At 44.4% G+C, this 12,919-nt stretch overlaps 1 protein-coding gene across 9 annotated transcripts in view; it reads right to left on the bottom strand.

Moving 5' to 3' along the window:
• Positions 1-12,919, bottom strand: part of UNC93A (unc-93 homolog A) — a 50,312-nt gene that overhangs the window by 11,803 nt on the left and 25,590 nt on the right. For all 9 annotated transcript variants that reach the window (XM_050949126.1, XM_050949125.1, XM_050949124.1 and 6 more), the window contains 3 exons: positions 11,087-11,304; positions 7,716-7,851; positions 5,658-5,789 (listed from right to left, as the gene is read on the bottom strand). In XM_050949126.1, coding sequence (XP_050805083.1) covers positions 5,658-5,789; positions 7,716-7,851; positions 11,087-11,304 — 486 coding nt within the window. The remainder of the gene's footprint in view (positions 1-5,657; positions 5,790-7,715; positions 7,852-11,086; positions 11,305-12,919) is intronic.

The raw sequence follows: 12,919 nt of genomic DNA, 5'->3' as shown, positions 1-12,919 counted from the left end.
CAACTTCCCGGATATAGACTGGAGGACGAGTACTTGCACAAATAAAAGGGGTCAGATTTTTCTGGATGTGATAGCGGATGGATTTCTTCATCAAGTAGTTGAAGCACCTATGAGAGGGGATGCCATTTTAGACTTGGTGTTGGTGAGCAGTGAGGACCTCGTAGAAGAAATGGTGGTAGGGGACAACCTTGGTTCGAGTGATCATGAGCTGATTCAGTTCAAACTAGATGGAAGGATAAACAAATGTAGATCTGCGATTAGGGTTTTTGACTTCTCGAGGGCTAATTTTAAAGAGTTAAGGAAATTAGTTAGGGAAGTGGATTGGACGGAGGAATTAGTGGATTTAAATGTGGAGGAGGCCTGGAATTACTTTAAGTCACAGCTGCGGAGACTGTCGGAAGCCTGCATCCCGAGAAAGGGGAAAAGAACCATGGGCAGGAGTTGCAGGCCAAACTGGATGAGCAAGCAACTCAGAGAGGGGATTAGACAAAAGCAGAAAGCTTACAGGGAGTGGAAGGAAGGCAGGATCAGTAAAGAAAGCTACCTTGCTGAGGTCAGAACATGTAGGGATAAAGTGAGGAAGGCTAAAAGCCGCATTGAACTGGAACTTGCAAAGGGAATCAAAACCAATAGTAAAAGGTTCTACAGCCACATAAATAAGAAGAAAACAAAGAAAGAAGAAGTGGGGCCGCTATACACTGAGGATGGAATGGAGGTTAAGGATAACCTAGGCATGGCCCAACATCTAAACAAGTACTTTGCCTCGGTTTTTAATAAGACTAGTGAGGAACCTTGCGATGATGGAGGGATGATAAACGGGAATGTGGATATGGAAGTGGATATTACTGCAACTGAGGTAGAGGCCGTACTTGAACAGCTCGATGGGTCGAAGTCGGAGGGCCCGGACAATCTCCACCCGAGGATATTAAAGGAACTGGCGCGTGAAATTGCGAGCCCGTTAGCGAGAATTTTTAAGCGATCGATAATCTCGGGTGTTGTGCCGTATGACTGGAGGATTGCTAATGTAGTTCCTATTTTTAAGAAAGGGAAAAAGAGTGATCCGGGTAATTATAGGCCTGTTAGCTTGACGTCTGTAGTATGTAAGGTCTTGGAAAAAATTTTAAGGGAGAAAGTAGTTAAGGACATAGAGGTCAATGGTAATTGGGACGAATTGCAACACGGATTTACTAAAGGTAGATCGTGCCAAACCAATCTGATCTCCTTCTTTGAGAAGGTGACGGATTACTTAGATAAAGGAAATGTGGTAGATATAATTTACCTAGATTTCAGTAAGGCGTTCGACACGGTTCCACACGGGGAGCTGTTAGTTAAATTGGAAAAGCTGGGAGTGAATATGAAAGTTGTAAGGTGGATAAGGAACTGGTTAAAGGGGAGACTCCAGAGGGTCGTATTGAAAGGTGAACTGTCGGACTGGAAGGAGGTCACCAGTGGAGTCCCTCAAGGATCGGTTTTGGGACCGATCTTATTTAACCTTTTTATTACTGACCTTGGCACAAAGAGCGGGAATGTGCTAATAAAGTTCGCGGATGACACGAAGCTGGGGGGTATTGCTAACACGGAGAAGGACAGGGATACTATTCAAGAAGATCTGAACCACCTTGTAAACTGGAGTAATAGAAATCGGATGAAATACAATAGTGAAAAGTGCAAGGTCATGCATTTAGGAATTAATAATAAGAATTTTGGATATACGTTGGGGGCGCATCAGTTGGAAGCGACGGAGGAAGAGAAGGACCTTGGGGTACTGGTTGATAGCAGGATGACTATGAGTCGCCAATGTGATACGGCTGTTAAAAAAGCAAATGCGATTTTGGGATGCATCAGGCGGGGTATTTCCTGCAAGGATAAGGAGGTGTTAGTACCGTTGTATACGGCGTTGGTGAGACCCCATCTGGAATACTGTGTGCAGTTCTGGTGTCCCATGTTCAAGAAGGATGAATTCAAACTGGAACAGGTTCAGAGACGGGCTACGAGGATGATCCGAGGAATGGAAAAACTGCCTTATGAAAGGAGACTCAAAGTGCTTGGCTTGTTTAGCCTGGCCAAAAGAAGGCTGAGGGGGGATATGCTCGCCCTATATAAATATATCAAGGGGGTTAACGTTAGGGAGGGAGAGGAATTATTTAAGTTTAGTACTAATGTAGCCACGAGGACGAATGGGTATAAACTGGATATTAGGAAGTTTAGACTTGAAATTAGACGAAGGTTTCTGACCATTAGGGGAGTGAAGTTCTGGAATAGCCTTCTGAGGGAAGTAGTAGGGGCAAAAGACTTTCCTGGCTTTAAGACAAAGCTTGATAAGTATATGGAGGGGATGTTATGATAGGATCGTTAATTTGGGCAATTGATCTTGAATTACCACCAGACAGGTCTGCTCAATGGTCTGCGGGGAGATGTTGCATGCGATGGGTACTGAGTTGCTGCGGAGAACTCCTTCTTGGGTGCTGGCTGGTGACTCTTGCCCACATGCTCAGGGTTTAACTGATCGCCATATTTGGGGTCGGGAAGGAATTTTCCTCCAGGGCGGATTGGCAGGTGCCCTGGAGGTTTTTCGCCTTCCCCTGCAGCGTGGGGCACGGGTCGCTTGCTGGTGGTGTCTCTGCAGCTTGAGGTCTTCAAACCATTTTTGAGGATTTCAATAACTCGGTCCTGGGATAGGGGTTGTATAAAATTGGATGGGTGGGGTTCTGTGGCCTGCCTTGTGCAGGAGGTCAGACTAGATGATCAGATTGGTCCCTTCTGACCTATGAGTCTATGAGTCTATGAGACTATGTATCTTGGGAAGAGGATTATAGCCTGAGCAGGGCAAAGGCACTGTGTTTTGTTTCCTTTGGCCTATTTGGGACCATGAAAGGGTAGAGCATTTTGATTTAGCTAGAAGGTCAGTTGATTCAAACTACCCAACCAACCAGAGGGAAGCTGAAGCATTATAGGGGAAGAGACGCCCAGCTTCACAATCTGACATAGAATCTGGTAGGCCAGCCATGTCATACCCCCCCATCTCACCCTCAAGAGGGTCAGCCAGCACCTGCAATGCTATGTTCTGTGGCACCTTATAGACTAACAGACGTTTTGGAGCATGAGCTTTCGTGGGTGAACAGCCACTTCATCGGATGCATCCGATGAAGTGGGTGTTCACTCACGAAAGCTCATGCTCATGCTCCAAAATGTCTGTTAGTCTATAAGGTGCCACAGGATTCTTTGCTGCTTTTACAGGTCCAAACTAACACGGCTACCCCTCTGATACTTGTAATGCTATGTTAATAGCCAGATGTGAATTATAGTGGCAGTTGAAAAAAATTAAGAAATGGAGAGAAAAGAAACACATGATAAGATAGGAGAGCACTTGTGATGGGGTATACCAGACTCTCTGAGGCCCTGCCACACCCCACCCCAGAAAAGGGCAGTGGAGAGGGGCCTCCAAACTGCCTAGAGCAGCTATGTGGGACACCACCAAGAGGGCCAGCAGCCTCGTATAAGAAGGCCTTCAGGGCCAGAGAGAGTTGAGTTCCTTGCTGGAGCTGTAGGAGTGTGGCTGACTGACCTACAGAACCCCGGACAGGGCAATGTGACCAGAAGCCAGGGAAAGCAAGAAGAAGGTTGCTGGACTCCTTTAGGACAAGGCCCGGAGGTAAGGGTGAAGATGGCAGGGGTTGCGGGGAAGTGGCCCAGGGAATTAGAGAAGCCGTGCAACATAGATAAAGGGATATAACAGATGGCTGCTATCTACAGGGTCCCTAGGTTGTGATCTGGAGTAGTGGGTGGGCACGGGTCCCCCCCACACCTCATTTGCCTCTGGGGAGAAGTGGCCTGGACATTGAGGCACTCTAGAGAGGCAACTGAACTATAGTGGCCCAGCTGGACAGCTGCATCCAGAAGGCCCAAGAAGAGGGCAAAGACATTGTCACCAGGGAGGCAGTATCCCAGAGCAGGAACATATTAAGGGCTTGTCTACACTGGCACTTTACAGTGCTGCAATTTCCTCATGCTTCAATAATGTTTTATTATGCTCTTCTGTATACAAGCACAAATTATATTCCACTGGTGCCAGTGCAGACAGTGCACCAGTAGCTAAGCCCCTCATGGAGGTGGTTATTTTAGAGCGCTGGGAGAGCTCTCTCCCACTGCACTCTGCAGTGATCACTCAAGCCATGTTAAAGCGCTGTGGACTAGCCCTGAGAGAGAGTGCAGGCACTGGCACATGCACTCAGCCAAGGAGGTACTCACGAGAGGTGGGTATGCCTCGTTACAGCACTTAAACCATGTCTTGCTTGTGGCAGGCTATGGAAAATCTTGGGCTATTCGGTTAGGAAGACTAAGGTTGGTGGTTGTTAGACTTTACATGTTCAAAGGCAGCCCCTCAGGCCACCATAGTGCGTGACTCGTTCTTGGGTTGTCCTGTTTTTAATCTTTAGGTTGTGTGTGCCCCCATTTTTAAAAAGAAGAACTTCCTTTATTCTCAGCAAAGTGAAGTATTGAAATATATTAATATTTAGAGTTTTAAGAACATTTGCATCAACTGTTTATCTCAGATGTCAGTATTGTGACGGACTCAGGCCAGGGGGATATAAGAGGGTGGTGGACGGCAGGTATATCAGCCTCAGAATGAGCAGAGCCCTGTTCCCTAGATAGCCAAACAAGGGCTACTCCAGGCCAATCAAGACACCTGACACCAATTTAGCCAGCTAAACCTCACCTGACCTCAATTAACTGAGAAAGGGTCATTGTAGGCTGATAGGCTAATGGAGACAGCTGGAACCAATTATACTGCTTTAAAAGCTCTCCTTGCCAGTTCTTTTGAGAGGAGCCCAGGGGAAAGGAGCTGGAGGAGAGGAAGCAGTACTGAACCTTGAGGTAAGGGTGAAGCTTGGGAAAAGGGGAGCGGCCCAGGGATGCAAAGCAGCATCAGTGGAGGAGGGAAGCCGCAAACAGCTGCTGCCAATAGAGTCCCTGGGCTGGAACCTGGAGTAGAGGGTGGGCCTGGGTTCCCCCCTTTCTTCCCCCCCTCCACATGATCTACAGAGATCCCTCTGAAAGAGGAAATAGACTTTGGTCCAGGCAGGAGACCAGGTGATACCTAAGGAGTTCTAAGGAGCAACAGAGACTGTCGGTATTCCACCTTCCCACCTCCCATACTGGCCTATGATGAAAATAGCTCAATAAGTGGTAACCTCTGCCACCATACTGGGAAAGAGAGGTCATCTCGAGCTTCTGAGGCCACTATATCCGCCAGGAAGGTGGGACCCACAAATACAGGCTCAGAACTTTGTCACCGTATATATGCAGGCCAATGATAGCTCTATATTACAACCTGGTTATTAACTTAATTACCTCTGAATTTTGATTTTCCTTCTGGAATTCAATGAGCATTTCAAAGATTTATTTTAATCATCCATTAACTTGTTCAAGGATGTCCCTTCCCTCCATCTTGGCCAGGCTAATAAGCATTTTAATTAGTTTCTCATTCTGGAATGTTTTTCTGACTGAAAGGAGGGTAAGCTTATTTTCTGAAGCCCGTCTTAAACCCATCACCATGTTTTATGCCTATGTACAGTAAAACAGACTGCATATAAATAAAAAAACATACAAAATAACTATATCTCAGTGAGGTTCAGTTAGCTGTCGCTGGGACTTACCATTGGTTTGTGTCTGCCAGATGGCATCAGCTAGGCCCCAAAGAGCAGAGAATATGAAGAATACAGCAAGTTGGTTTGGGTGAGGTTTCCACAGCAATAGTGCTATTATACAGGCAAAGTTTGTAACTGCAGCTGTATGTTTAGGAGAGGAGGAGAAAACATAATTACTGTTATAAACTGGAAGTTTCATATTAGATATACAGTGTTTCAGAGCCTATTGCAAGCCTTCTTCAAATGCTATTGAGTAAAATAAGGTCAGTGAACCAGAATGGATCCAACATTTATACTCATCAGTTTAAAGTTACATGAAGACACTGCAATACTCTCTTGGTCATCAGTTAATATTGTACAATGAAACATTTTGGTAAGCAGCAAAGAATCCTGTGGCACCTTATAGACTAACAGACGTTTTGGAGCGTCCAAAACATCTGTTAGTCTATAAGGATTCTTTGCTGCTTTTAGAGATCCAGACTAACACGGCTACCCTTCTGATACTTGACATTTTGGTAAGGGTCTGTTTTCATATAGTCATCCCAGGCCATGTCCTAAATAGAGAGGAATTCTGAGCTAACGTAGATATTAACCCACAAGTTAAGACCTACTAATGGGAATAGCCAAGCCAATGTACCACCGAGTAGGTATAGGGGTCCCCAGAAGACTTTGAATCCTAATGTGATGTATGTGTCTACTGGTAGATAACTGAAAGGATGTTTCATTCTGTTTTCCATATACTGTCCTTTAAATACAGATTTTTGGTTTTTTAAGGAACCATTAAGATCATCTAGGTTGCCTGTTGAAGAGGCAGCTGCCATTTAATTGTTATGCTTTGATGGAGAATGTTAGTGAGTCACTGCATTTTGATCTCACACTCCAAGGTCCTGATTCAAAACCCACTGAAATCAGTGGAAAGAGGGGTGGGTGGGTGGCAGCTTTGAATCAAACCCTTATAAAGACTATAATTTCTTTGTTTTCCTTAAGATAAAATGAGTCGCCAAGAGAGAGGAACACACAAAGAGCAAAAACAGTATGGCAAAAACTGAACTAAAACCTGCAAAGTTCTAAGGTTCTATACTAAGAACTCTGAATCTCTTGAGTCTAGCTTTAAAGCTACTTTAGGGAAAATTTCTAGGGCAATGCATGTGGAATCAAGCAATACGGTTTCTATTAATAAAGTGAACTGTGCTGTGGAATTCAGGACAACTCATTGTAATAAACTTTCTTCAAATGGCACAGAAATCTCATTTTCAGATACTGAGCTGAAAATGAAACACTTGCCTACATATTTTTCTGCCCTGGTAATTTATTTATTGGGACAGCCTTTTTTCAATGTCCACTGAAAGAAGCCCTTAAATATATCCATCACGTAAGTCTCTTCTCCTCATAGTACCCTACACACTTCTTGTCCATATGCAGCACTTCATTTATTCTAAACTGGCACACAGAGAGTTTTCTCTTGCTTTTATTTTCATTTTTTCTGTCCTACAAAATGCATGGCAATTAGGACACATTAGGATTCAAAATATATCCTGCAGTTATTAGACTGCCAGTAACCCCTAGTTCACATTTCCTCCCCAAGGACCAAGCTAATACGTTGGCTCATTACTCACTGTGTTTTTAACCAAAAGTAGGCAAGGAGTTTGGCCCTGACAGAGCTATTGGTAAATTCAGATCTCATTGAAGCAAATAGCAATACTGCAATGGACTTCAACAGGATCAGGATTTTGTCTCTCGTGATTGGGCCATCTGGCATCTGTCACATTAGCTCCAAAGAACTAACAGCTCAGCCTGAGTATATAGTATCACCAAAAGCAGGGTGGGCTGAGCCTGTCAACAACGGAGAGGTGCTGAAATAAGTGAATGGAATGACTTGAATATGGAGCTTAATTGCAGCTACTGTTTTCCCCAGCTCCTCTAATGAATGAAGAGTTTGCCTCCAGGTATATCTCCTTCTAACTGGTAACCTATAGCACGATGCCCCCTGCCCCATGCTCTAGTAAGGGAGCACAGGATTTGTCTTACCGGATGAGATAATTGGTCCTCCAAGCACTCTTTACATACCTAATGCAAAGAGGGCTTTTCTGCCAGTAAACTGGGAAATCTTTCCAAAGATCAGAGAGCAGAATGAATTTGCAGCTGAAAAGGAGATCATCACATAACCAACAAAATGTATCCCCAGGGCACAGGTCACATATGACTAAAGAGAAGAGAACAGACACATGGCATTATTATTCACAGACTATGACTTGCCTTTGTGGCCAAAGTCAGAGGGTCTGATTCTCAGAGCTGGTGAATAGTCATAGAGTGTAGACATGATCAATAAAACACAGTTATGTATCTCCACTGCCAAGTCTCTGGAATGCTGCTGTACCTGGCCTCCAGCAACATTCCCACCCCTGTTCCCAGTGAGACCTGCACCACAGTAGCAGCATTTCTTTTAAAGGAATAGGGGCTGCATTTGGAGCCCTATTTCCCCTTCAGATCAGCCCCCATGGTAGTTTGTGAAGGGGTTTACAGGCCCCATGCTGAACCAGGGCAAGGAGTAGAAAATACTGGTCCTGCCCTCAACAGGTGGAGGAACAGTTTAAAGGGCCACTGGTAGCCCAGGAGAAGGTGAGAATGAGCTGGCACCAGGAAGCCAGGTTGATGCTGAGAGCTGTTCAAGGAATGACAACAGCTTTCTGAAGGCTGTGCTAGCAGCAGGGACTTGGACTCCCCACTCCCTCCTTGAGAGCTGAAAGCCACAAGTGAGAGAGATTGACTGACTGAACAGGACACTAAGGGCTTGTCTACATCACAAAGTTGCAGCGCTGGTGAGGGGGTTACAGTGCTGCAACTTAGGAGGTGTACACATCTGCAGGGCATCACCAGCGCTGCAACTCCCTGTTTGCAGCGCTGGCCGTACTCCCGTTTTGTCTCGGGTGTAGAGGATCCAGCGCTGGTGATCCAGCGCTGGTAATCAAGTGTAGACACTTACCAGCGCTTTTCTTGACCTCCGTGGAATAAGCAGGTATCCCAGCATACCTGAGGAAGCCTCTGGTAATCAAGCTGGTCTCCTTCCCCGGTTTGCTCTCACGTTCCCCGAACCCCCGAGCAAGCAGGTCTTCCCTGCGGTTTGCAGGGGGGTTCGGGGAATGCGAGAGCAAACCGCGGCGAAGCTGGTCTCCTTCCCCGGTTTGCTCTCGCGTTCCCCGAACCCCCCTTGAAGCCGCCCAACAGCGCTGCAGTGTGGCCACATCTAACACCACTTGCAGCGCTGGTTGCTGTAAGTGTGGCCACTCTGCAGCGCTGGCCCTATACAGCTGTACTAATACAGCTGTAACAACCAGCGCTGCAAAATTGTGGATGTAGACATACCCTAAGAGACTGAGGAGAGTCTGCTAAGCCAGTGACTCTGTTCCAAACTGAGGAGCTCCAGACTGGTAGGAAGTGACCTGGGGTAACATAATTTGAGGAGCTCAGTAACTGGGCTGGACACTTTGAAGGAACCCCTAGTGCTCTGAGTTGGTACCTGATGGAATGGGTGGGCCCAGGTCCCCCTACCTTGCTCCCCACTCCTTTGTAGTGACGGAGGTTTGGAGGGAGCTATTGGAGCATGAGCGGGTGATTGAGGCTAGAGCCAGGATGACTAGACCAGTAGAAACTGTAAGACTATGAGCTGACCACTAGGCCATCTGGTCACTAGACCTTCTTGCTAAATAGTGGCAGACAGGACTCTCTACCCTTCCTTGCCTGGGATTGGGAGTTGAACTCTAATCTCCATAAAAGAGCACGGTGCACCCCCAGAAAGGGAATGAATCTTACCTATAAAACATTCTCCCAAATGGCTATGGGATGTCACTTGATCCATTCAAGATTAGTAATGGGTACATTATCCCTCTCTGGTTATGCATGGTGCTTGAACGCTAAAGTTTCAGATGAGCAGTCTAAGAAGATGTTCATCTCCTTCCCTATTTCAGATTCCTGGAAGACTTTCTGAATGTACAGCTGAGGAATAAGTCTGTTTTGTGCTGGTTTTTCTGAGAATGCATGTGAAGAGGGGTGGTTTTGACTCCTCCTTATTACTTCAGGCTGTCTGTTTTTGAACATGTTGTGGAAGTAGCTAGATAATGTTTTGTAGCCAGCCAGCTTACAGATCAGACATCAAACCACTCAGTAGGATTCAACAGGGGGATTTAACTTCACAGCCTGAACTTAGGCTCCCTGTACCAGTGGTTGTCAAATGCATTTGCTCACACCCTCCTTCTTTGTGTCTAGTAGTTTATGCCCCCTACCTGCTACACAAGTACATATACCAGTAAAAAATCAACATGCAACTCTCACTAAATATTAAAAACAGTAAGGCATTGATTCAAACAGAGCCATTTAAGTATATAGGAAATACCAAGCGATGCCACCCTTATTTCTGCTCTGCTGCTGATGGCAACACTGCCTTCAGAGCTGGGCACCTGGCCAGCAGCTGCCACTCTCCACTCTGCCTTCAGAGCTGGGCACCTAGCCAGCAGCTGCCACTCTCCACTCTGCCTTCAGAGCTGGGCACCTAGCCAGCAGCTGCCACTCTCCACTCTGCCTTCAAAGCTGGGCGGCTGGAGAGCAGTGGTTGCTGGCTAGGCACCCAGTTCTGAAGGCCGCGCTGGTGCTAGCAGTAGCTCAGAAATAAGGGTGGCATGGTATACCCTGAGAAGGTCTGGAGTTTTCTGAAATTTACTGTACTACTGACTATTACAAAAATGTGAAAAGCATGAGCCAAGACAAATGGAAGTCTGAAGAATGACAAGACGTCATGATAGTGTTAAAGAAGAGAGAACTTGTATTTGAACTAGTGATATTTTTGGACCTGTTCCAGAACTCAGGATGAGCTAATCAGCAATTGCTCAGTGTCCTGTATTTGCAAATCTCATTTTAGAAGTTTCTAATTTTTGTTCCAATCTTATGCTGTTTCCTGTAATAGCACTGACTTCTGCCTTTTTAAAACTGCCATCGATTTATAGACATGGAAAAGAAATGTGCAATATAATTTTAGACAACTTAATAGAACTAATAGTTTAATAGTCTTAAACAAAAATGGAAGCATAATGTCTATGCAATACTAAAGTCAATAACATTTTAATTATAAATAATGTATTGATTCATTACTGAACAAATACAAATATTACACCTAATTCTAAGGAAATTTTTAAAAAACCTTTTGCTGTAAACTCAAAATAATTTCTTCCCAGATGTTTTTTGCTTTGATTTGGTTACTGCCAGCCTCTTGTATTTTGAAGAGCTCCGTCGGAGTTAATTCAAATAGTATGAGGCATTAATTTAGCCTTGCCAAGTATGTTGCCTGCCATTGACTATATACCAAGTAATTGTCTGGTAGATGAAATAGTATTAAGCAGAAGTAAATTATAGAAAGATCAGGTATAACTAGGAACATACAGTCCCACCTTTGTATAGTCACCAGCAAGGAATGCCTGTTCAAACCCACTGTACATTGTCAGAGGGATTAGGAGACACTGTCGCTTATCTTTAAGATGCTGGAAAGTTGCTAGGAATGTGGACCAAAAGGACTGTGTCTGCATCTTTTCTGTCTCACTCTCTGCGTGGTTGGCTTTGATTTGATCCAGAAATAGAGCAATCAGCAACACAGCTATCACACCACTACCTGCAAAAACAAAACAAATGCATGAAACCAGGAGGGAAGCCAAGAGAATGACAGACACTTAGTTTATTATTATTCAGACTCAGTGCTTAGTTCTGGGTCACATGTTTTGGTGACTGAAAGACTGATTTAAATACAGCCTAGTGGCCATTACTGTCTAATTAAAAATGCCTGATCTAAGGTCCAGCCCGCAATATGCCGCTGTGCGCTTCACAAAATTCCCTCAGCTGAGGTGTGACATATATGTTATGACAGCCGCAATGTCAGCTGCACCATTACATCAGAACAATCTCTCACTTCCAAGTTATGTCAGAGGTCGTAGGGAGGCTAGCATGAAAGAATTCCCTTTGCATCTAGCAACAGTTCCTAGCTCAACTAGGGACCATCCATGTTCAGTGCCAAGATATTCATGGTTAGTAACAGTCTTCTCCAAAATACTTGAAAAAAAAATAAATATCAGGCTACAGGTAGAATTTTAACTTTTATTTTCGTGGATCCCACTACTGATTCCTTTTTGATTGTCATCTCAAAACAGTGCTGGTAGCTGACTTGCCTATAACAGTAGTGAATGTATGGGACATGAAAAATGGTAGGATGCAACTGCATATAGCTTGATAGATCAACTATGTGGCTGTACACCTGATATAAAAACTACAAGTAACAGAGCACATTGATAGTCAGTGCAGATGATCATATACATATAGGGACAAATTCTCCTGTCACTATAGTATCATTCCACTGAAGTCAATAGGACTGCATTAGTGTAAATTAGAACAGAATTTTGGCCCTGGATGTCTGAAGCAGCAATAGGACATCATTTCCTTCATTAAAAACTCAGGGTCTGACTAGCTTTTTGCTACACTAGTATAAATCAGGCATCACTCCATTGAAGAAAATGGAGTTATAAAGTGAGAGGAGAATCAGGCCCACTACATGTTTACCATGCTGCACATCCATGCATTACTGTAATACTGCAGTTGTATGTGTGCATCTGCCTATCCATTAATTCAGAGCCAGATGCTTTGTGCTTTTCATATCTCCTCCCAATGCAGGGGCAGACTTACCATAAATTGCACAAAACCACTAAACTTCCTTCTTAGGTATGTCCCCTTAAGACAGTGTTTAATATTAATGTTCTCATAAAGTGATTACAGGTGTTCCGTTACCGCTGGAGTGTAGCCATTAGTGATGTGAGTTATTTTTAATTCAGTTAGGGGTTATAGCAGTGTTATGGACTTATTGCAGGGAAGTGAGGAGTGCAAGAAAAATCAAGGGATGCTTGCAGGATGAATAGTCTATAAATTCCTATAGTGAACTGAGAGCAATTGCAGGAGATTAGCACTTGTGAGGCTTATAAATATAAACAGAGAAGTCCATACTCTGGTTTTCAGACTAACCCAAAAATATCTACAAGATAGCCTAGCTATTTATCCTCCTCTCCAGCCAAGAACTGCCAAATATATAGTCATCTACTAAACTGAAGAGGCATTTAAAAAATGTCTATGAATGAAATATTCAGATATTTGGTTTCCCTCAAGGTAGGAAAGTGATATATCTTTTTAAGAGTGAAAAAGAAATTGAGACTGTGTGAGGTCAGTGGAAGGCAGGATTATATTCA

This window comes from Gopherus flavomarginatus, chromosome 4, assembly GCF_025201925.1.
Source record: "Gopherus flavomarginatus isolate rGopFla2 chromosome 4, rGopFla2.mat.asm, whole genome shotgun sequence".
Classification (NCBI taxonomy): Eukaryota; Metazoa; Chordata; order Testudines; family Testudinidae; genus Gopherus; species Gopherus flavomarginatus.
Note: the sequence above shows the minus strand (reverse complement) of the source record. Positions and strands in the feature narration are given on the sequence as shown.